The sequence below is a fragment of the Panthera pardus genome, unplaced genomic scaffold (assembly GCF_024362965.1).
Source record: "Panthera pardus isolate Hobbes unplaced genomic scaffold, ASM2436296v1 HiC_scaffold_22, whole genome shotgun sequence".
Lineage (NCBI taxonomy): Eukaryota > Metazoa > Chordata > Mammalia > Carnivora > Felidae > Panthera > Panthera pardus.
This window is the reverse complement of record NW_026526788.1, coordinates 60,046,847-60,069,871: the sequence shown is the minus strand read 5'-3', so window position 1 is coordinate 60,069,871 and position 23,025 is coordinate 60,046,847. Positions and strand designations below refer to the sequence as shown.

The following is a 23,025-nucleotide window of genomic DNA, read 5'->3' as shown; positions in this document are numbered from 1 at the left end:
TGAATAGGTTTTTATGAGAAAGTAGGCTTTAATTTCTTTGGGATAAGTGCCCAAGAGTGCAACTGCTAGATTGTGTGGTAACTGCATATTTAGTTCTATGAAGAAACTGCTGACAGAGGAGCTGTACCATTTTACATTCCCATCAGCAATATATGAGTGACCTTTACCCTTGCCGGCATTTGGTAATATCACTATTTTTTACTCTAGTCTTTGTGGTAGGTGGGTAGTAATATCTCATTGTGGTTTCAATTTCCATTTCCCTGTGGGGTAATAATGTTGAACATCATTTAAGTGCTTTCATGTGCTTATTTGCCATCTGTATATCTTCTTCAGTGAAATGTCTATTCATATTTTTTGCCCATTTTCTAATTGGATTGTTTCCTTACTGTTGTATTTTGAGTTCTTTTATTTAGATGTTAGTCTTTTCTCAGATATGTAATTTGCAAAGATATGCTCCTTATCTTTTCATCCTTTTCACATTAGCTTCCACAGAGTATAGTTTTAATATTGATAGAGTCCAATTTATCAATTTTTCCTTTCATGGATTGTGCTTTTGGTATTAAGTCTAAGAATACTTTGCCTACCTCCTGAAGATACCCTCCTGTATTTCTTCTTAAAGGTTTCGTACTCTGGGGCACCTGGGTGGCGCCTGAGACTTTGGCTCAGGTCATGATCTTACAGCTCGTGAGTTCAAGCTCCGTGTCGGGCTCTGTGCTAACAGCTCGGAGCCTGAAGCCTGCTTCCGATTCTGTGTCTCCCTCTCTCTCTGCCCCTAACTCACTCGCATTCTGTCTCTGCCTCTCTCAAAAATAAATAAACATCGGGGCGCCTGGGTGGCTCAGTCGGTTAAGCGTCCGACTTCAGCTCAGGTCACGATCTCACGGTCCGTGAGTTCGAGCCCCGCATCGGGCTCTGGGCTGATGATGGCCCAGAGCCTGGAGCCTGCTTCCGATTCTGTGTCTCTCTCTCTCTCTCTGACCCTCCCCCGTCCATGCTCTGTCTCTCTCTGTCTCAAAAATAAATAAACGTTAAAAAAAAAAATTAAAAAAAAAAAATAAATAAACATTAAAAAAGTTTAATAAAAAAACCCAAATTACTTAGCCTAACTATATTTAGAAAAAAAAAAAAAAAGGTTTCATACTTCTACAGTTTACATTTAAATCTACGATTCTTTTTTTTTAATGTTTATTTATTTTGAGAGAGAGACGGACAGCGCACACAAGCATGAACAGGGTAGGGGCAGAGAGAGGGGGAGAGAGAATCCCAAGCAGGTTCTGCACTGTTAGCATGGAGTCCCATGCCGGGCTTGATCTCATGAACCATGAGATCATGACCTGAGCTGAGATCAAAAGTTGGACCCTTAACCGGCTGAGCCACCCAGGTGCCCTCTAGGATTCATTTTGAAATAATTTTTCTATAAGGTATAATACTTAGGTCAAGGTTCACTTGTTTGTTCCCCACCCACTGATTTCAATTGTTCCAGCAACTGAAAAAGCTATCCTTCCTCCACCGAATTGTTTTTGCACTTTTGTAAAAAAAAATTAGTTGAGCTGGGCACCTGGGTGGCTCTGTCAGTTGAGCGCCCGACTCTTGATTTAGGCTCAGGTCATATTTCCCAGTTTGTGAGATCGAACTCTGCATCAGGCTCAGTGCTGACAGTATGGAGCTTGCTTGGGATTCTCTCTCTGCTCCTCCCCTACTCACGTGCATGCTTGCTCTCTCTCAAAATAGATTAAATATATAAGCTGAAAATAAATTAGTTGAGCATCTTTGTGTGGGTCTATTTCTGGGTTCTTTCTTCTGTTCCACTGCTTTATGGGTCTGTCTCTCCACAAATACCAGTCTTGATTACTGCAGTTATACAGTAAGCCTTAATAGCAGATGGAGTGATTCTTCCCTCTTCCTTCTTTCTCAAGATGTCTGGCCATTCTAGGGCCTGTGTTTTTCCATCTAAATTTTAAAATAAGCCTAGGCCTACAAAAAACCTTGCTGGGATTTTCATGGATTTTCTCCATTGTATTAAACTTACAGATGAATTTATGGGAGAACTGACATCTTTACTATGCTGAGTCTTCAAATTCATTAACATGGTATGCCTTTTCAGTTATTTAGATCGTCTTTGATATCTTTCATTAGAACTTTACACTTTTTAGCATACAGATCCTATACATGTTTGTTAGGTGTGTATCTCAGTATTTCACTTCATTTGAAGCACTTGTAAATATTGTGTTTTTGGTTTCATTTTCTATACGTTCACTGTTAGTATCTGGACATGTGATTAATTTTTTGTGTTAATCTAATATCCTGTAACCTTGCTGAAGTCACTTATTAGTTCTATGCTGGCTGTCTTTTATACTTGAGCCAAGAGATCTCAAGAGGGTCCTAAGCATGAGAACCAGGAAACCAGGTATAGGGCTGAGAATGCCACAAGGCAGTAACCATCCAGCCCTACAGAGCAGAGCAGATACAGAACCTGCAGAGATGCTAAGGACCAGCTTAGGCTCATCCCCAATGCCAGCTGTTAGATTTCCTCCAGCCCTGTGACAGGTCACTGGGCTCATGCTATGGAGCACTAAATGTACTTACTCTCTGTCTCGGGCATTACCCATAACGGACACTGTGGCTTTAGTCCCCTGCATAACTGCCTGCCCTCCCAGCTGCACTCTGCTTACCTGGCCACTGATCTCTTCTCTGCGGAGCAGTCGAATGGCCAAGCGCAGCAGCCCCACCACTGCCCGCTCCACAAGGAAGCAGAAATCCTGTGCCTGGACACATAGGTGATACAGATGGTCTCGAACAGTCTGCCACACACAACCCACACGGTCCCTGAGGAACATAAGGGTGAGGACAGTTTCAGTTGGAGAGGCCACTAGGTAATAAGTCTCTTTTTTAGATCCAGGTTAAGCCTTTCAGGGCTCATTGGTTATTATACCCTAAGCAGGCAGGTATAATGAGCAAGCTTCTCCTCCACTGTCTACAGCTTCATGTGCTTCTTGCCCCTAGAGCCCACTCAGCAAGATGGCTCCAGTCTTCCATCCCTTTGGCACAAGCCCAGTATAAGGCCTGCCTAAAGACTGCCTTCTACCTGTTCTCCAGCACAATCCTCAGCAGCATCTCCAGGCAGAAAGCAGCATCCTCCTCATCATATGTCTCTTCATCTGGTGTCACTGAGACTAGAGCCTAGAGGAGAACAGCAGGAAAGCATGGAGAAACCAGCCCCTTGGGCCTGCCCTGACAGAAATTAAGGCATTTAAACATCACTGTCCCCACCTCCCCTCCTAGACACAGCCAGCCCTTTCATCTCTCTTTCCTCTTCATTCTGTACCTTCATGAGCTCCTGCAGTGACTCCAGCTGAAGAAACTTGCTTTCTGTGATCATTTTTTCTGGGTCACATTGCTAGAGGGGGCATGAGAGAGACGGGGTCAGTGACAAGCACTGGAGGGAAGAGAATATTCCCAAGAGGTAGGGAGAGAGAGTAGGAGTGAGCTCTGGCCACAAGTCCTGGGTGATTCTACTCTTCAGTTCCTAGGGCAGCATCTATCTAGTAGGGAGGGATCTAGGCTTGTTTACCAGGGGTAGGCAGGCCAGTTACCTTGATACAGTCTAAGGCTGCTCTTTTGGCCTCTTGGTTCTCAGTGGATGGGCCTCGCACACTAGACTGTTCAGTACCACTTAGTGTCAGCCAGCTCACAAAGCTTAGCACTGTTGACTCTCCTCTGTAGAAAGAGTTCAAGCCCTGGTGAGCTCCAGAGTTCTGACCTTCCCTTCCCGAAGCCTTTAGCCTCTGATCTGCCCTCACCGATTTGATGGTGTCTCCTCCCTCTGTAGAGAGATCTTGCCATTGGGATCCACGAAATCTTCTACCTGGAAAATCAGGCCAAGAATAATTTCTCTCCATATGCCCTTTGCATTTCCTGCTCCTCCATGTAAAGTTCTCTGGCTTTCTTCCTGAAGCTCACTGCCCCACATTACTGACTAGACCCCCTACAGTTGGTGACCGGCAATGGTTTATACCAGCCTTCATTTATAGCTATCCCTTCACCCAAGATCTGTGGTCTCACATTTGAGGTGTTCTTGGTAAGCTTCAGCAGTCATCAGGCCCAGTGCTACTTTCAACCAGTTCAATACACAGATAGCACAGAGTTTACAGGCTTTTGCCTTGTTATTAGTCTCCTATAAGAATTACCTCCACCATAGCTTTGGGTAGCAGTTGGGCCCGGAAGAGCTGCAGCATGGCCTCCATGATATTCTTCCAGCCCTCCCGCAGGATGTCACCGTGACGATGGGCTAAATGGAATACCGTCTTAGCTGCAATATGGGCTTTGGGGTTGCTTCCAAACACACTAGGCAGGTTCTCAATAGACTAAAAAAAAGAAGATGAGAAAAGGCTTAGGGTCTGGTAAATATCTAGAAAGAAGATCTCTAGGACTCTGCCTATGGCTCCCTGAGGGCCCTTCTGTTTGCTACGCTTCAATCCCTCCTAATACTGGTCGGAAGGGCTAACCTGGATAAGGCTTTCCCCAGTGATGTATCTCCTCTCCCATCCCAATTACATGAGGTGACATTATTCTCATCCTAAGGGGTTACAATACATGAGGTGACATTATTCTCATCCTAAGGGGTGTGAAACAGAAATGGCCTAAGTGCTGCTGTAGTCTAGAGGGAGTGAAGGAATACTCTGAGAGAAAACAGCTCCACAGATAAGGATAGATCCATGACTAAAAGAGAGGTCCTCCTTTGGAACTCTAAGTACATAGTTCTTGCCGCTGCTCACCTCACTGCTGAGAGCTGTGAATTTGCACAGAGATATGATGAGATTGTCAAATACATCGCTGAGGCCATAGTGGGCGGAGATCATGGCGCACTTCCTGTAATGTCACATCCCAGAAACAGAGTGAGTCACTGGAAGGCCAGGCAGCCCTTCCAAGTCCCTGAGGAGGCTTACTTGGGATTCTTCCCCAATCAGTTCCAGGAAGAAACCTTCTACTCTTGAGTTTGTTTAAGACTGAGCTTTCTCAAGCTTCGGACTCCCTCCAAACACTCAAGAGAAATCCCTTTCTAAGAAACTTAAGAGCAGGAGTCTGAAAGGCATGGAGGCAACCATGTTAACTCAGAGAGGTGGGAGGAGGTCAAGACCAAGGCCAAAGCTGGACTACCTGAAGCCCGAGATGGCTTTCTGGATGATTGTTTCCTCAAGGCTTTTGTCAAAGACGTAAGAGAGAGCAGCAATAGTGGGGCCCCAGGTCATGGTGAAGAGGTCAAGATCATAGCTGCCAGCAGGCACACGCAAGAATATGCCTTCTGGGGTGGCACCTCGATGAAGCAGCACATTCCACACATAGTTCTCCCGAACCAAGCCTGTCTGCTCTTCAGGCATCACAATTTCCTCATTCCTGTCCAGAGGTAAAGGAAAGAGTAGGTGCACTGCTGTGAACCTGACTGGTTCCAAACTAGGACAACAGGTTTGGCCCATACTGGTTCAATCCGTCAATGAGAGGTCACCAAAACTGCAGCTCAGTGGTCTGCTTCCTACTCACCAGTGGGACCAGGGAGAAAAAAAGGGAGTGTCCAATAATCCCCCATAATCTCAAAGCCCTGTCTCTAACTGTGGCCTTTAGTCCTCTAGTGAGATCTCACATTCTTTCTGGGTATGACAGGATGAACATTTCTATCTTTTCTGATTTACAGTGAAAAACCTAAGTGTCCATCTCTGACTTCTGACCCAAACCTCACCCTCCAGAGCCCCTCTTGTGTCCTCTACCAGCTTCAGAATGCATTTTGTGAGCTCGACAAGAAAACCCAGCTGCTTTGGGTTCAGAAAATGAGCCCATGATACTCTACTTAGCAGAGGCAGTTTAGATCCTGGCTCAGAATCCTAGAGCTCCAGTGTTGTTCAGGCTTCTTTAAGGAAAAAATGGGAAGGAAGGGGCTGCCCAGCTGAGTCTCAAGGCTGAATCTAGGGCATATGAATCACTGAAGTCTGCTGTGACTCTAAAATCTGGAAAAGGAAGCAGTGTGCTTCTGCTTAATAGAAAGCCAACCTATTTTCCACAAATACTTACTTGATGGCATGATACATGTCCTCCAGAATGTCTTGCTCAAAGTCCTTGCCTCCGTTCACACCTTTTAGGTTTTTGCGAAACTCCTAAAGACAGGCCAATAAGCATTTCCCCCCATGTGTGAATGCTGAAGCCCCCCCAAAGAACTCCTGGGTCTATGGTAAATAGGACTCAGGAAACAGAAAGTGAAAGAACCCACCTCCCTAACACAGTTCTTCTCTTGGATTGGTCAGCCCTCCCTAATTCCCCTGGACAGACTCTGTCCATTGCACCCACTGGAAATCCCATGTCCTTCCTGCTACACCCCCAAAACTGTGCTGGACCCTCTCTGCCTTGGCTGGGATCCAAACTTACCTCTAGAGTCATGGGTGCATTCTGTTTGCGAACATTGTGGTTGTGCTGGTCAGTATTAAGCATGATGACAGCATAGGCCAGGGCAAAGCAGGCATCGCTATTGGCAAATGGGGAGCCATTACAATTCTGAAAAAGCAAAGACCCCATCTGTGTCAATGCCCTTCTCTGGCCAAACCCTTACTACCAACCCACTGGCCAATGCTAGGTAGAGTAGGGCTCCCAGAAAGAAATCTGCCAACCTCTTGCCAACTCCTTAACAGAAGCTGGCCTTTCTATAGAAAGCTCACTGATACTGCTCTCAGCCTTCTAAGGAGACAGCAGCAGGAGCCATAAAAACCCTCAGTCAAATGAACTTGGGATGCTGGGCTCAGGCCCTACCATTCAACTCACCCTCCAATGCTCTGTGAATGCCTCCAGCAACCTCTGGATGACTGGTGCTTCCCCAGGTAAGCGGAAGGCTTCCAAGTAGAGACGAAGAGCTTCATCCAGCCGCAGACCCTGAAAGCTGAAGGTGCTACAGGGAAAGGAAGAAGGATGAAGAGACTAAAGATATATAAGCTGCAAATGTTGGGTTCCCTATTAGCTCCAGTCCCTCTAACCTTCTTATACTAGAACAGAGGAGGCTCAAGTCTCTGGAAAAGGGGTCATCTCTATCTCCTGGTCATCTTTAACACAGAGTAGAATCTGACAACTCCTAACTTTAGTCCTTTCCACATCAGTGAGTTCTTGCCTGGAAATCTCATCCACTGGAACCCATAACCTACCTTGTGCTCAGTAACCCTGTTCCATCCCTTTGCAATGCTCTCTATGCAGAATGGAATGGCTCCCAAAGCTATCTTGCTGGAGACACTTTCAAGTCCAACAGACATAAATCATGGGAAGAGGAAGAGTATGTGACCTATGTCCCCCATTTCTTACAGCTTCCTCACCTTACAAAGCTCTCCAACAGGTCAATGTTTTTGCGGTCACTCACAAACTCTCCAATCATTTTCTTGTCCAGCCGAGGGTTCTCTCGGAGCCACTGGGCTACTTCTGTGTTGTCCATTGGGATGGTGAGGAGGCCTTTTTCTTGCAGAAACTGGATCCCCTTCTTTGGTTTCTGATTGAACTGTTCTGTGCCCGTGATTAGCAGCTGGAGGAGAAATACCAGAGGTGTCACAAGATGCTCTGCTCCTAAACCAGACAAGGCCAGGCTGGGCTCCATCATGGTCCACAGTTGGTAACCTAACCGGCTCCTAGGATGTGGTTCTAAGTGACTCCAAAACTAAGGCTGGACCATACAGACTCTAGCTTTCCCCAATCTTCATGTCTAATTAGAACTGGCTGAGGAGTTCCTTTTCACTCATTTCTGAATTCCCAAGATGCATAGGACAGCCCTTCACCAACTTGGGGATCAGGAAAAAGTAAAAGAGAGATTAGAGGAGGTTCTCTTCTCTCCAGTTTTACGGCCATCCTGGCATCAGTTTACAGCCTAGCTTGGATTTCTCTTCTTACTTTGGTTTCCCAGCTCTTAAGGACAAGGTGAACTAACTATGATGATAACTCCACTTTTTATCTGTCTAGTCACAGCCCTGTAATTAAGGGGACACATAAACCGAAGTCATTTAGGCTGACCATAAGAGGAAAAAAAGGTTTTCTTGGAGCTCCTGAGGGGTTCAGTCAGCTAAGTGTCTGACTCTTGATTTCAGCTCAGGCCATGATCTCACGGTTCGTCAGATTGAGCCCCATGTTAGACTCTACACTGACAGCACACAGCCTGCTTGGGATTCTCTCGTTCCCTCTGATTCTCTTGTTCCCTCTTTCTCTCTGCCCCTGCCACATGCATGCTTGCTCACTCACTCTCTCTCAGAAATAAACATTTCTTTTTTAAAAGAGAGGTTTTCTTTGTTTTAAAATACACACACACACACACACACACACAGTTATTTGAATTTTATTAAAGCAGCAGATAAATGTCAATTTCCTTTCATTGCCAATCTTCACCCCAGAGCTTGAGATGACCAGTTAACCTCCAGTGACACATGACACCAGGTCCCAGGCTTTTGTTACCACCAGTAACACTTAGCTGTCACCTAGGGCAGATTTTGCCCAGAGGCACACAATAGGGTATGCTTAATTATAAGGCTTAGAAGTGAAGGTCTTCAAAGGAGACTGGGGGGTTGCTGAAGTCCCAAAAAACTGCAAAGATTAGCTTTGGGAAACCATTCAATGAGCTGCTACTCTCCCTTATCCTTTGAGACACAAACCCTACAAAAGACACCCAGACAGAGGCAGGCAGAGGTTAAGCTCTGGAGATAGCGCTATATATACCTTCTTTTTGTTTTTAATTTCAATCAGTTCCCGTGGATCTGGCAGGAGACAGGAAAATCGAGGTGGCTTCCGGGTAAACTTTTTGTCAGCTAGGAATGGGAGATGGGTGGAAGAGAAGAAAATACCCATAAGATCTCTTTTCCCAGGCTTTTAGAAAGGTTGCCAATATACTCTAGTAAAAAAAGGAGAATGACTCAGAAATTTTCTTGTCTTCATCAGTCTTCCTACAAATCCTATCTTCTAGGGCTCCAAACATTTTATTTCCTCTCTCCAGGTTTGAGGGCATGGGTGAGCAGCCAAGGTTTACCCACATGTTGCCCTAGGGTGTCTGTGCACCCCACCCCTCTGCTCTCTACCAGACCCTCCAGTTGAGGGGGCTGAGGATCATGGATACCCAGTACCCACCCCCAGAGTCACCAGCTTCCTCCAGATCACTGCATCCTGGCTTCCCGTGTTCTGCTGGCAGCCGCCCTCCACCTGGTAAATGTAGGCCTGGGACATCTGGGGCTATGCCTACAGGTTTCCTGTCGTTGGCTGCTCTCTCAGCTGGTAAGAGAGAAGAAGACAAATGAAGATGGGGTAGGAAGCCAAACAGAGTTATAGGAGAAGTTGAGTCCCAGGTCAAGGAGACCTGCCTAGGTCCCACATAGACCCACATAGGTCACCAGCCCTGAATAGGACAAACCTAATCCCAAACAAGTAGTCAGGTTAGCTAAGCATTAGATTCTATAATTTATTTTTTTTAATTAAAAAAAATTTTTTTTTAATGTTCATTTATTTTTGAGAGAGAGAGAGAGCAAGCGAGAGTGGAGGAGGGGCAGAGAGAGAGGGAGACACAGAATCAGAAGCAGGCTCCAGGCTCCGAGCTGTCAGCACACAGCCCAACATGAGGCTCGAACTCATGAACCGGGAGCCAAAGTCGGACGCTTAACTGACTGAGCCACCCAGGAGCCCCATATATATATATATATATATTTTTAATGTCTATTTATTATTTAAAAAAATTTTTTTAAGTTTATTTATTTTTAATGTTTTTATTTATTTTTGAGACAGAGAGAGACAGAGCATGAGCAGGGGAAGGGCAGAGAGAGAGAGGGAGACACAGAATCTGAAGCAGGCTCCAGGCTCTGAGCTGTCAACACACAGTCCGATGCAGGGCTCGAACTCACGGACTGCAAGATCATGACCTGAGCTGAAGTTAGACACCCAACCAACTGAGCCACCCAGGCACCCCTATTTATTATTTTTGAGAGAGAGACAGAGCATGAGTGAGGTTTGGGCAGACAGAGAGGGAGACACAGAACCCAAAGCAGGCTCCAGGCTCTGAGCTGTTGGCACACAGCCCAATGTGGGGCTCGAACTCACAGACTGCGAGATCATGACCTGAGCTGACTGAGCCACCCAGGCACCCCTAGATTCTATAATTTAATAGAGATTACCCAGTCCCATTCTCTGGTCATCTGCAACCTCAGTCTCAAGGGGATGTCAGAGAAGATTAATTAGGGTAGAAGCAGATACTGGGGTGGGGGACAGTAGGGCCTGGAGCTCTCAGGAACAGAAGTCCTATATCCTTTAATCTAGGTTCTCTTTCCCCCCATAAATAAATAATTCTCCTATGCTGTACACCTGAAACTAACATAACACTGTGTGTTAACTATACTTTAATTAAATAAATAAATTTAAATAATTACTATATTTAGTATTAATAATTATATTAATTAATAATTTATTATTATTATTAAATGAAAGCCAAAGCGTGGAGAAGAAAAGGACAAATCCATGAGTGTTGCGAACCTGCCTGCCTAGCCTATGATTCAAACCACCAAATCCTGGAAACATAGAACTGGGAGAGCCCCCAGTGGAAGTGATATAAGGAGAGAGGATTTGGTGAGTAGAGAAATGATAAGCATAGAACCCAGGGATCCTCAAAGAAAGAAATGCTTCTCACTATTGCTGGCTTCTCGGATGCCATCTACTGTCTCATAGCCAGGTCTAGCTGCTTCTTTCTTCTCTTGTTGGGTAAGACTGTTGAGGACTTTGGCCTGGCAATGGGCCTCAGTGCTATCAATCACTGTTAACAGGGCATCAAGAGAGAGGAGGTGTGTTGTGTAGAGCTGACCAGACACAGGGAAGGCATTCTGGAAAGTAAACAGATTCAGTAGACTTGAGGTTAATACTTTATCTTTTTCCAAAAATCCTGAAACCACCTATAACTTCTGCATTGTCCTGAGAAAATGCCTTTCTTCTTCCTGTTCCCCAGCTTTCAAGTGTTGCACCCCTCCCCCCCCCGCCCGTGTATAATATGCTCACTACCACCAGAGAGATTTCCTTAATAGAGCCTTCTTTCTAGAGGACAGTAATAATGCTCAGCACCTTGGACAGCAGCTTGGTGAGGTCTTCAAAGAGGTTGGAACAGTAATAGTCACAATCATAGTTGATATAGAGCTCAGTGACAAAGCTGGGGATGTGCCAGAGCTGCACAATGGCCTCCAGTGCCATCTCCTTCATCTCGTAAGGCATCTTGGGGTTCTCCACAGTGATGATTTCCATAAGCTTTTTGATGTACATCTGGCAATAACCCAGTAATAGCCATTTGAGTGGGATAAGGATTCAAGACAGAAGAGAAAAATTAGACAGGAAAAACATTAAATACAAGAAGGAGACGCCCAGCCAGGAGGCATGCGTTAACATATCCTTAAAGACATTCCGTCCTTCTCTTTGGCCTCCACATTGGGGGAGGCCTGGCTCTCTACCTTATGCCTGATCCAAAACAAGTTGCCTATTGCCCTCTTTGTGCTTTCTATGGGAGCCTTACCTGGTACTATTCAGAGTTCCTTTTTGCAACTTAGTGGCAAAGCCAGTTTGACTTGCCTGCCTGTTTTGCAGAGGAACTGCTGGGCAGAAAACCTGTACCCACTCATAGTGAGGTTGTCCACCAGTCCTCATATTTGGCTTCTTTCATTTTATAGCCAACCAGTTTTCTCTGGGCTCCCTTTAATTTCTCCACCAAAGAGGACAGCCAAGGAACCAAACTACAGAGGCTAATAGCTCTCTAGGATTTTAGGAGCCCCTAAATCCCATCCCCGCAGCAGGACAGAGCTGGCCCCACTAAAGATGCTATATATCTTGCTATTTTTTCTTTATCCAAGTTCAAGAAACTCACCTCCAATTGGAACTTGAGGTGCTCCCTCATGCTCTCAAACAGTAGGAAGCATACCCGCAGGGAAGCAGCATAAAGGTTTAGTCGCTCTACACTGAGTAGCTGGAGATCAGAGTAGGGTTAAATCATTAGGTTTCTGAACCTATGGCTCAACCAAGAGAAAAGTAGGATAATAAACTCTGTGAAGTTGCCACTAAGGTCCTGTACTCTAAGGAAACTATATCTAGCCATTCCTATATTTTTCTGGCTGCCAGAGTCCCCAGAGAACTAGTAGAGTCCTCTTGATGATGACCACTGGCCAACTGGGAAGGGAGATTCTTTTCTGGATCCTATACTCTTTTCACCAATCAACCAAACCTCCTTGTGCTCCCCCTGGTCCCTGAGAGACCGTGGAAAATAGCCAAGGGCTCAGAGACCCTCTAGAGGTCCAGTCTTACCTGGAGTAAGTGGCGGCACATCTCATCCTTGATGAGGCCCAACAGGGTTTGGCACTGGGCTACAGGGGCTGATTCAAGAGCCACTGTCAGCAAATGCAATCCCATGTGGATCATAACCTCTGAATTATGGCGGTCGTGTGGATTGGTGAGGGAGATGAGGAAGCGGAAGAGTTCGCGGATGCAGGGAAGACCATAGGGGACCAATGCTGTACCTGGGGAAAGCCAGAAGTAAAGTGGGAATGTCAGGAAACAACTGGACTGAAAAGTTGGCCTGGACTGCCCTGCATTATACAAGGCAATTTCAAATAAGTGATTCTCTTCAAGAAAATTTTTTTAAAGAAAGCTTTTTTTCTGGAAAGGTAAGACTAGTCTCACTCACTAAAGGGAATCAGAATTGATGACCCTACTTTCTGTTAAAAGTCTCAAGCTTTCTATTCTTCCCTCTCACTTCCTATTGTTCATCAAAGTCCCTCTCTGTATAGGTTGGCAAGGGCTCCATCCATGCCAAAGTCCCCCTGGCTTGATTCCATTTCCTGACTAGAAAATGTGGACAGCAGACACCTTGGGTCCAAGATCATCTAGGCTCAGGATGCTTAGTGGGCAGGATGGGGGAGGTGAATAGGCAGAGACTGCTTGAGAGAACTCACCTTCCTTCTGGGAGGACTGTGTAAAGCGTACACCCCGGGGATTGACGTAATCCATGTCATGAACAGAGGCAGAATCAGAGTGGTCAGCAGGGGATGTGCACTCCTCTAACACTTCGGGGATGGATTCCACGGATGCTGACTGGGCCTTTTCCACATGAATCCCTTCCTGCTATGACCAGCAGCAGGGTGATAGGAAGAGGGATGAAGCAAGAGCAACTTGGAACTTACTCCCCCCTGAAGTGTTTAAGCTCCAAGTGTCTCTAATGGACTGCAGGTGTAGGGCCAGCTCAGTGAGCTATGAATCAATGCAAGATGGCTCAGGGCAGGAGTGTGAAGGACTCAGAAAACACTTCCTGAGGCATCACTGACCTAAAGTGACTAGAACTCTAGAAACAATAGAGGCTCTCATAGGCTTGGGATTTATATCATTATCTTCCAAAGCCATGGCCATTTCCCTCCCCTTTGCCTAGTACTACCTGTATGCAAGACTTGATAAATCCCATGAGCTACCTCTTACAGTGAGTCATGCTGTGGATTTTCTAGATTGCACAGCTGATTCTAGGAAATAAGAAATAATGAAGTAACTCTACACCGCACCCCCCCCCCCCGCCCCCAACCTGACCTTCTTTTGAACCAAAACCTGGATAAAGGATGAAAAGGGTCAAGCCAATTCTACACTAGAAGATTAGAGAGGGGCCTTAAAGCCATACCTGGGGATCAGGCTGCTCAGGAATCCCCAGCTCGCTGCTGCCAGGCTCTGTAGCTGTGCTATACCCTGGAGAGCCAGGTTGTTCCAGGTCAGTGAGGTCTTCCTTGGAGGTGGTCTGGGAGGAGAACTCCAGGCCACTGTCTGTAGAGGGGCTGACCACTGCTGAGGCAGCTTCTGAACTTGCAGAAGAGATGGGAGTGGGCACATCAATGAAGGGCATTCCCCCTGCCAAGCAAAGTAGGCGAGGCTTGAAGAAAAGAGACTGTAGGAAAAACATAGCCTCCATGGCACTAGGGGCTCTTTTCCTAGACCACATACTACTAATCTCTGCATACACTGGTCTCTAAAGTAGTCACAGTTCCTCTGGAAGGATAACAACCCAAAGTCACTGCAGAATTGCTAAGTGGTCACAGTCTGAACAGACCTGGAGTTTTCCCTTTTTACTCTTAGCAGAAAGACCAAAGCCCCTCAGTTGACTAGTTTTCAATGTTAAAATGCCTGAGAGAGGAAGGTTTTCTTCTATCTATTCTAATTAGAGGAAGCAACCCAGGGCACTCACCAGTGAGGTTAGAGGATAAGGTAGTTCCGTTGGGGGTGGGCAGCTCTGAACCCGGTGTGACTTTGGTCATATGGCGCAGAGGCCGGGGGGATCTCTTCTGTTTCTTCCACTTGGATGAATCACTCATGCCTCCTGCTCTCATTTTCAGCTGGAAATATCATACCTCATTAGCACTGGTACTCAAACTAAGACTCTTTCCCTAGAAATCTCCCTTCTTTTATTCCTACTGGTCCCTAGAAAACAGCCTATATGCCGTGTCTGTGGCAAAGCAAGAATCTAGACCATCAGAGCACATTCCTATTCCTCCAACCTTGCTTCTACGTCTGCCATTTCACAGGTCAGCCTGGTGACCTCCTAAACATTCTGCTTTTCAGCTGATCACATATTACTCTGCTTCCCTGAGTCCTGGGTGGCAATCTTAAGTCCTGTAGATGGTGCCTGACCCTCCTGCAGAAAAGCTAAGGGCAGAGGTTCCTTTGCCTGAGGCTTCAGATCTACAAGGACTCCAGGGCTTTGCTCCTCAACTATCTGTAGCACAGCCTTCTACTCCTAGGTTCTTAACCAACTATGAGAGTCTATTCCTTCCCTGTCACTCTCTTAGCTTCCCTACTGGTTCTTGAACGGGGCCTAGATCCTAAATACATCCCTGACTCTGAAATTTTTGTATCAAAGTGGTCAAGGAAGGAGTTAAGGAAGGAGTGGTATCCCAGCTGATTTTTGGAGTTAAGGATGGAGGGTCATGTCATGCTGCTGCTCCCAATTTTGTACATCAGTGAGACCTCCTGTCTCACTGTTGGGTCTTTCTAGATGCAGTTTTATGTTTTCAGATGGTAAGGCTACTGATTTCTTGTACCTTGCTCTATTCTGTTTTCTTCTGTCCTGCTATATTTCCTATAGCTTCCTTTTAGTTACAAAGGAAAATTTCTAAAACCTATTGTGGGAACTACTCTAGGATATAAATTTTTATGCATTTTCTCCACCCTCAGTTCACAGTTACTTTATTTAAGCCCATTTCATTTTTTCTGGTCCTGATGCCTTCTGTTAGGGTTTGAGACCAGTCCTTTACCAGTCCCTCCAAAGTTATTCCATACTATTTCTAGACTAAGGGACCATTCCTAGACTGGGTAACTGTAATGGTCGAGGAATCATCAGAATGCTCTAACAAAGTAAGAGCCTCTTTCTAAAGGCCGAATATACCCTGTCATCCTTGGCCTGTTCAATTCCTTCTAGCATTTGGGGGATAGGCCTCCTTCTTCGACCTCCCCCAAGCCCTCCAGAACCTGGGTAACCATTAATTCTTTGTTTAGAAACCATATAATTCTTCCTTACCAAAAGCTCCACCCAGAAAGGAGAGAGGTCCAAAAGTTGAGCCTCACACCCAGCTCTTACTAATGTGGCAACAACTTCACACTGGATTTATACTATGCCACCATCGCCAGAATGCCTACAGTCATATGCCTAGAATGGAACTTCAAGTGTTCTGAGCACTGTGGTTAAACAGGACCTAGAATGCTCTCTCTAGTAACCACTGAAGCTCATCTGAAGAAAGTTCATGGTAAAAAAAAAAAACAAAAAAACAAACGAAAAAAACAAAAAAAAAAAACCTATGGGAGTAAGAGTCAGCCAAACATACAGACAGTCAAGAAGCTCAAGAGATTAATGAGGGAAAACAAGAACCTCCTAGCTTTATTGGCAATTGTCACTGAGATCCAAAAATACTAACATCTGGATCCACTTTTGTGAGATACCTTTTCTCTCTAGGCGGATTCCCAATTTTAGTGACTCCAGGTGGTCCTACTTCCACCGAGAAACCAGTCACTCAATGAGCTTCCTTCTGACACTAGGATTAGTCCCTGCCTGTTTCCTTCTTTAATCTCTGCAAAACTAGCTCCAACCTGATCATTTCAATTAGTATTCTCTGCCTCCTGGCTGGAGTAGGGGATGAGAAGCTCCAATTCTCACAAATGCCTCAGCCCTGACAAAGTACAGTTATGCTCCCTGTTCATGGAACCCTCCAACACCTAATCCATATAACTTTGTATTTCCAAAGAGCAGTATAAGCTTTACAAAGAAAGGGCAGGTCTTAGGTTAATAATCATGGCAAAAGGCAGGGTAGCCACTGAAGAGAGAGCTGCAACTTGAGATGAGTCAAGCACATAAATGAAAATGGACACTGTGCAAAAAGAATGCAGGCCTAGGGACCTAGGTGTACACACACATACACAGTTCTTTTAATCTTCAATGACCTGGATTTCCACAATCACACCTCCAGAATGCCACTCATGTGACAGCCTAAACATAGACAGCCCATACCTCCTTCTCTCCCTCTTCTTCCTAAAGCAGGGATATGGGGTTAGGGGTAATCTTTAACTTGGACCTCTCCCCTAAACTCCTCTACATCTCAACTTTTAAGGGACAGAGAGCATCTCTGCAGAACCCATCTTGAGCTATCCAGCTCCTTCCCCTCCACCTAGAGTCCTAAACCTGGGAATGAAGGAACGCTTTAACACTAACTACGAAAAATAAAAGACCCCAACTAGATGGGACTATCCTTTCCCTCCAAACCCAGTTCAGGTATCTAAATAGAGCCAAAGACTGTGCTTAAGCTCCATATGCCAGCTCTGAGACAGGCAAAGGGTAGAAGAGGGAAGGGGCTTGCTCAGAGGTCCCTCACAGTTCCCCCAAATTGGTAGATATTAACATCCCCGCAAGATGTCAGCAGGACCCAAGCTCTCTATCCAGGCTCACTACATGATATGTCACCAGTTCAAAGCTTCCTTCTGTCTCCATGCAACCAGATGCCCCCAGGGAAATTCCCAACACTGCAAAGCTACAAACACATGCAACTCTTCCAAAACCGTGCTGTGTTATTAGGTAGGGGTAAGTTGTGCTCTGCACAATGGAAATGTGACCCAGATGTTACATATTAAAAAAATAAACATTTAAATAAATAAAAAGGGGGGAAAGGAGAGGGAGAGGGAGAGAGACCTTGAGGTTCTTAAAGAGTAGTACCCTCTCTAACTGGTTCAGGGCTTTGGTCTGCTCCCCACTACTTAGCTCCAGTTTGTTGAGGAGACATGGAGAAATCTGTGAAAGACAGGCAAACGAACGATTTAAACAAAGTGAAATAAATTCAGACACACGCCAATAGGGCATAGGGCAGGAATAGGGATGGAGAGCTGGGGAGAAGGGAAGGTCAGGTGCATGCACCAAACAGCCAAGGGCCATCTCCACGGGAAGAACCTCTTAGGGTTGCAAGTAGAATCCTCATCAGAGGTCTGTGAAGTTCAGGACTTCAGTTTAAAATAGAAAGAGGCCATTCTTCTGATCACATTCTTTTATCAGTTTGAGAACCTTCTGATCTAGAGTCAGGCTTAATTTGTCTCATCAACAGAGACAAGCCCAAGTGTGAGCCCATTCTAATCCAGCATTATGGTGGGACTTAGGGCATAGCCTCTTTAGGCCTCCTACCTACTGACAAGTCTGGGCTTTGAGGGGATGGCAGAACGTTCACTTTTATCAACATACATTTTTAGCCCAATCTGATGGGCCTTACCAAGTTTCCATGAAGGACTGGTTCACCAGCTTATGTGGTGGGTCAACAAAGATAGGCTGGGAAGGAAAGGTTGGGGAAGGAAAGGTATCTGGGGAAGAATAAATTTCTCACTAAATGAATGATAGCTATTTTTTAGATTCCAAGCAGACCTGTCTAGGCAAAAGCATGTTTTTGCCAAGCAAGGGTGTCCAGGAAAATCCCCATAGCACTAAAGTTGAGAGACCAAAGTTTGGATGAGGGACAGCAGCTCATACCTTCTTCATGTTGGTGCCCATATAGTTCTTGGGTTCTTCTTTAAACTGAGGTAACCTACAAGATAGAGAACCCCATGAACTGTCATTAGGGATAACAACAAATCTCCCCAGCATGCTAGCCACAGCCCAAAGATGCAGTGGGCCAGGGCATGCCCTGTCTCTTAGGAAAAGCTAGGAAGAGAAGCAGGCTAATTTCATCCTTTTGAGAACCTTATCAAAGTAAGAAGTTGGGAGACTTATAATACAGACACATTCTTAAAAAAAAGGGAGTCACCAGGGCAAAGTGACTAATGCCCTTGGAGTGTGGAGGCTCTTTTCATCCTAAACCGACCCCTTCCTGCTGGTATTTACTTAACAAGTACAGATGAAAGGCACAATATGGGGAGAGGGCAGTCCATCAAAATCCCAGGAGACTGGACATAGTGTGAGCAGTAAAAGGCAGGTTGAGTTTTGAAAACAATAAATCTGAGCCTGAAGAGTGGGAATGCTTTGTAGCAAGGAGCAGGGGCAGATCTAATGTGTGGATAATAAGAATTATTACTTATGGATCTGAGAGCAAAATGAAATACCATGGGGAATTTTTTTTTTTTTAACTAGATTGTTTTTTAGAGAAATTTTAGGTCCATAGCAAAATTGAGCAGAAGGTACACTGATTTCCTATATAACCCTGGGCCGCACAGATACATAACCAACCCCGTTATTAATATCTCCCAGGGGAGGCTTTAAAGCTCTTGCCTCAGTCAGCTCTTCTCAAAGTTAGTCTACTGAAAAGAGGTGTAGGAAACAGGCAGTTAGGCATAATATGAAAAGGCCTCATAGCCCCTAAATTGAGGGCCTTGATGAGGGTAACCAGCAGTCTTGGTTTGCCAGAGAATGAAGTGTTTGCAGGGATGCAGGATTTTCAGTGCTAAAATTGGGAGAGTTTGGGCCAACAAGGTTTGTCACCCTAGCCTTGGTCCTTTCTCACAGAAATCAGACTGAGCTCTGGGAGTTCAGCACCCTGTTCCAGGCTCCCTTGAATTTGGCTTCCTCTCTGCGTTCCCTTTCCCAGCTGCTACCTGCACAGAAACAGACACAAGTTTGGAAAGCAGAACAAGATCTGTTGGCCTAGATCAAATAACCCCCTGCCTCCCTCTGAGGCCAAGCCAGCTATCTTCTCCTTTCCCCTTATTCAGTAACCCTGGGCCCAGTGAACTACCCCCATCCATAATCCCAGTGGCCCCTGAAGTGGCTGTGGGGTTGGCCAGGTCCCTGAAGTGGCTGTGTGGAAGCAGGCAAGCTCAAGAGGCCCGGGCAGCCGGGCTGAAGCAAACAGCAGCAGGTTTACCTTGTGAAGAGCAGCTGCACCATGTCTACGAGAGTGTGCTCTGCGGATTTTCTCAATAACTCTGCACAGGCAAAAACAAATAACACAGGTGTCATTACTTGCTGTGCTATTATCAGGAGGCTTCTCAGAGCAGACTCCCCTCCAAACCTTGTTTACTAAGGATTATGCCAAACTTATTAAAACCAGCTCCAGCTCAGCCTGGCAGCCACAACTTCAGTAGCCCACTAGGTGGCACTACTGAGACAGGAGAAAAAGCTGAGGGCGGGCGGGGTGTTGGTGCACGATGATGCGTTTTTAAGGGTTGCAGGCTGGTGTCAATCCCCGAAAGCCCAAGGGAGGCAGATTTGGTGCCTGGGCTAAGTCATTTGGGGATCTATCCCAATTTCTGCCTTGGCACAATGAACTAAGGTCTCTATTCTAGCTGCACAATAGTCAAGTAAAGACTTCTAGACCTCTTTGGCTCCACAAGGTAGGTGAAGGACAAGTCCAGAGTTTTCCACCTCTCTGGGGCTCAGAGACAGTATCCTATATTTATACTCACAGACACTGGCCCTAGGAATGGTGACAGGCCCAATATTCAAGCACCTACCACTGAGCCTCATTTCAAAGCAGATCCGGAAGCAAGACTGCATAATCTCACACACAGATTCATTGGTTAGGTGGGAACCCACTGGGGTCAGCAACAGAGTCCGCAGCACCTACCAGGAAGAAAGAGGAGATACAGCGATAAATAAAGCAGGCTGGGTAAAGTGGGGTGTACCTGAGGGGAGAGAAGCTGCCCTCTGTTCCTTTAGTCTCCTACGGAAGCACTCGGGTGAGAAAGAGAGGTTAGCAAGAATGCTGACCTCACTTCAGTTTGATGGGTGTGGGGGGATCTCCCAGGAACTTATCTTGGGAACTGTGCCTTTACTCTCCATGACCCAGATATAGTTCAGCACTCATTCCAGCCCTAGCCCATGAGTCCCACAGATGAACGGCAGATATGGTCCACCAGAGGTACAAATGTATTAAGTAAGGGCTTCTGGTATTTGATATCAATTCATCTAAAGCTGTTAATTATTTTCATTAGAAAAGCTTTTACTCTGGGTACCCGAGCTGCTTGTTTAGAAACAAAGTAGCTCCCTAAGCCCCAGCGGAGTCAAAACACAGCTTCGTGCTGCCGGCAGTCTTGGGTAAGGAGAGCCGATAGCACCAGCTCCTGGCCATTAGCCTAATTGCTCTTCCCCTCCATTTACCTGAAGGATTTTCATCAGGACAACCTCATCGCTGGCAGGATCTGTGCCCACAAAACGGGCATGGGTGACAGCATCCGCCATGTTCTCCATGCCCTCTGCTGTGCCCTCATGAGTGGGATCTGCTCCAACAGAAAAAGAGACTAAATTGTATGGAGAGGAGAGACAGAAAGGCAAGATATCCTGTATAGGCACTGCCTTGAGAGACTGTTTTTCTCCTCTTCAATTTCCCAACCCATGGTTACTTGAACTACCGGAGAATTTTGCTCATAACTGGCTTTAACAAGCTCCTCAGCACAAATCCCACTGTGTAAAACAGTGGTTCTCAAACCTAAGTATATATCAGAATCACTAATAAGATTTGTTAAAAATACAAATTGCGGGGCGCCTGGGTGGCTCAGTCGGTTGAGCGTCCGACTTCAGCTCAGGTCACGATCTCGCGGTCCGTGGGTTCGAGCCCCGTGTCGGGCTCTGGGCTGACGGCTCAGAGCCTGGAGCCTGCTTCCGATTCTGTGTCTCCCTCTCTCTCTGCCCCTCCCCCATTCATGCTCTGTCTCTCTCTGTCTCAAAAATAAATAAAACGTTAAAAAAAATTTTTTTTTAAATAAAAAAAAAAATACAAATTGCTGGGTCCACTCCGAGAACTTTTGATTTAGTAGATTTACAGTGGGGCCTGACAATGTGCATTTCTAACAAGATATCAGGACAAGTTAATGCTGCTGGTCAGGGGGACCATACTTTGGAGTCACTGGTGTAAAGCCACTCATTTTAGAGAAGAAGGGCCTAGAAATAGAGGAGTTTTTGGCCCAGAGCAAGGGCCAAGTAGGACGAGACCTTCGAACACCAAGGTTGTAGACTTTCTCTGTTCATGTTTTCTCCTTCAACACATCTCTCTCTGGTTGCTTCTGGGGTTTTGTGTTCAGGTGCAAGTGAGGTAGGAGAGTAGTGGAAAGAAATGGACAGTCCCTGCTGCCAATACATATATCTGGGTGCCACTTTATAGCAAATCAGAGACTTCTTCCTGCTTTGCATTCTTACTTAAAACAATATGACATGGAGCAAGAATCATTCTACCAGCTTAACTAAACATGCATTAGGAGAAAAAGGGGACAAACTAAACAAGATTGGAGGCTGGCTGACCCGGGAGTAGGAGGAAGAGAGAATTTCAACAGTGAATAAGAAGAGGGGAGAAGCTAGATCAGACAACCAGCACCATGCTGGAAACTAACACAAATACTGCCAAGGGAGAAACTACTCCCATTAATCTGCTAAATATCCAAAAGGAGTAGCCAAAGAAGTGGCCTCCCTCAAGCCCTTCAAGGGTCTTGCAGAACTTCCCAGATTATCCTTGAAAGGGAAACATAAGTAGGGGAAAAAAGGAGGGACATGGCAAGGCTTTGCGAGTGACAGAGAAAGGTTGCTCCAGAGGTAGCACGGTGTACTACAGGAGCACCTCCTAGTTTTAAGTAGTGGGAATTAAAAGAAATTCTTACCATTTTTTCTTTCTTGGTACCTGAATAACAGAGTTCCTGAGCCTAAAGCTCAGGGGTGCAGCTGAGAAACCAAAACATTTCCCTTGTAACAACGAGCCTGAAGACTTTCATGAATTATAAGTGATTCTCATTTGTTTTCTTTTTTCTCTTCTGTCCTGGTTAGTCTCTGACACCTGGTCAAAGACACTCTGTCCATACAGCACGCCCCCACTGAACACCAGGAGTGGTTACTTAGAGTTCATGCAGAAGAAAGCCAATTTCGGGGCGCCTGGGTGGCTCAGTTGGTTGAGCGTCCGACTCAATTTCAGCTCAGGTCGTGACCTCAAGGTTCATGGGTTTGGGCCCTGCATCGGGCTCTGTGCTGATAGTGTGGAGCCTGCTTAGGATTCTCTCCCTCTCTCTCTCTGCCCCTCCCCTGTTAGCTTTTTCTCTCTCAAAAGTAAATAAAAACATTGAAAAAAAAATTTTTTTAAAAAGAAGGAAGCCAATTTCATGATGATACATAGTATACGGGGTGCCCTAGCTCCTTCTATCACCCCAACTCTCCATGTTTCTCCCATTCAACTCAGAAAATCTGAAGTTTCTGAGCCTTCAATAACCCGAAGGCCTTCAAGGGCCTTCAATAACCTGAAGGCCCTTGCCTGAGTCTTCTCTCATAGCCCTTGCCTGACTATTCAGGCCTCCGTGGTCCGTAGCTGGACTTTTCCTTGCACAGGAAATCCAGGTCCTCAGTATTATGTGGGGTTTCAGAGCTATGTGAATGGCAGCTTTACTCCTGCTTCACAAGGCTCCTACAGGTCTATTTCTTCCCCTCTTTCAGTAATCTCCCTTGTTAAAGTAGTTTAACTGATCTCTTTGTTGCTCTTATCCCCTGAGCTTGAATGAAATAGCACAGTTAATTTTCTAAAAAAGGCAGGTGAGAGTGAT

General features: G+C 45.7%; 1 protein-coding gene across 12 annotated transcripts in view; it reads right to left on the bottom strand.

Annotated features, from left to right (window-relative positions):
- GBF1 (golgi brefeldin A resistant guanine nucleotide exchange factor 1) overlaps positions 1–23,025 on the bottom strand; it is a 119,666-nt gene that overhangs the window by 6,804 nt on the left and 89,837 nt on the right. For 3 of the 12 annotated variants that reach the window (XM_053909867.1, XM_053909866.1, XM_053909869.1), the window contains 26 exons: positions 20,609–20,727; positions 19,963–20,071; positions 19,374–19,434; positions 18,047–18,101; positions 17,225–17,323; positions 14,237–14,384; positions 13,679–13,902; positions 12,969–13,137; positions 12,322–12,533; positions 11,888–11,986; positions 11,098–11,292; positions 10,673–10,862; positions 9,130–9,270; positions 8,725–8,813; positions 7,344–7,546; positions 6,805–6,928; positions 6,415–6,540; positions 6,064–6,146; positions 5,158–5,394; positions 4,776–4,869; positions 4,188–4,364; positions 3,801–3,865; positions 3,594–3,717; positions 3,326–3,397; positions 3,086–3,180; positions 2,673–2,826 (listed from right to left, as the gene is read on the bottom strand). In XM_053909867.1, coding sequence (XP_053765842.1) covers positions 2,673–2,826; positions 3,086–3,180; positions 3,326–3,397; positions 3,594–3,717; positions 3,801–3,865; positions 4,188–4,364; positions 4,776–4,869; positions 5,158–5,394; positions 6,064–6,146; positions 6,415–6,540; positions 6,805–6,928; positions 7,344–7,546; positions 8,725–8,813; positions 9,130–9,270; positions 10,673–10,862; positions 11,098–11,292; positions 11,888–11,986; positions 12,322–12,533; positions 12,969–13,137; positions 13,679–13,902; positions 14,237–14,384; positions 17,225–17,323; positions 18,047–18,101; positions 19,374–19,434; positions 19,963–20,071; positions 20,609–20,727 — 3,464 coding nt within the window. The remainder of the gene's footprint in view (positions 1–2,672; positions 2,827–3,085; positions 3,181–3,325; positions 3,398–3,593; positions 3,718–3,800; positions 3,866–4,187; positions 4,365–4,775; positions 4,870–5,157; positions 5,395–6,063; positions 6,147–6,414; positions 6,541–6,804; positions 6,929–7,343; positions 7,547–8,724; positions 8,814–9,129; positions 9,271–10,672; positions 10,863–11,097; positions 11,293–11,887; positions 11,987–12,321; positions 12,534–12,968; positions 13,138–13,678; positions 13,903–14,236; positions 14,385–17,224; positions 17,324–18,046; positions 18,102–19,373; positions 19,435–19,962; positions 20,072–20,608; positions 20,728–23,025) is intronic. The other 9 variants (XM_053909868.1, XM_053909871.1, XM_053909874.1 and 6 more) reach the window with 6 other exon arrangements.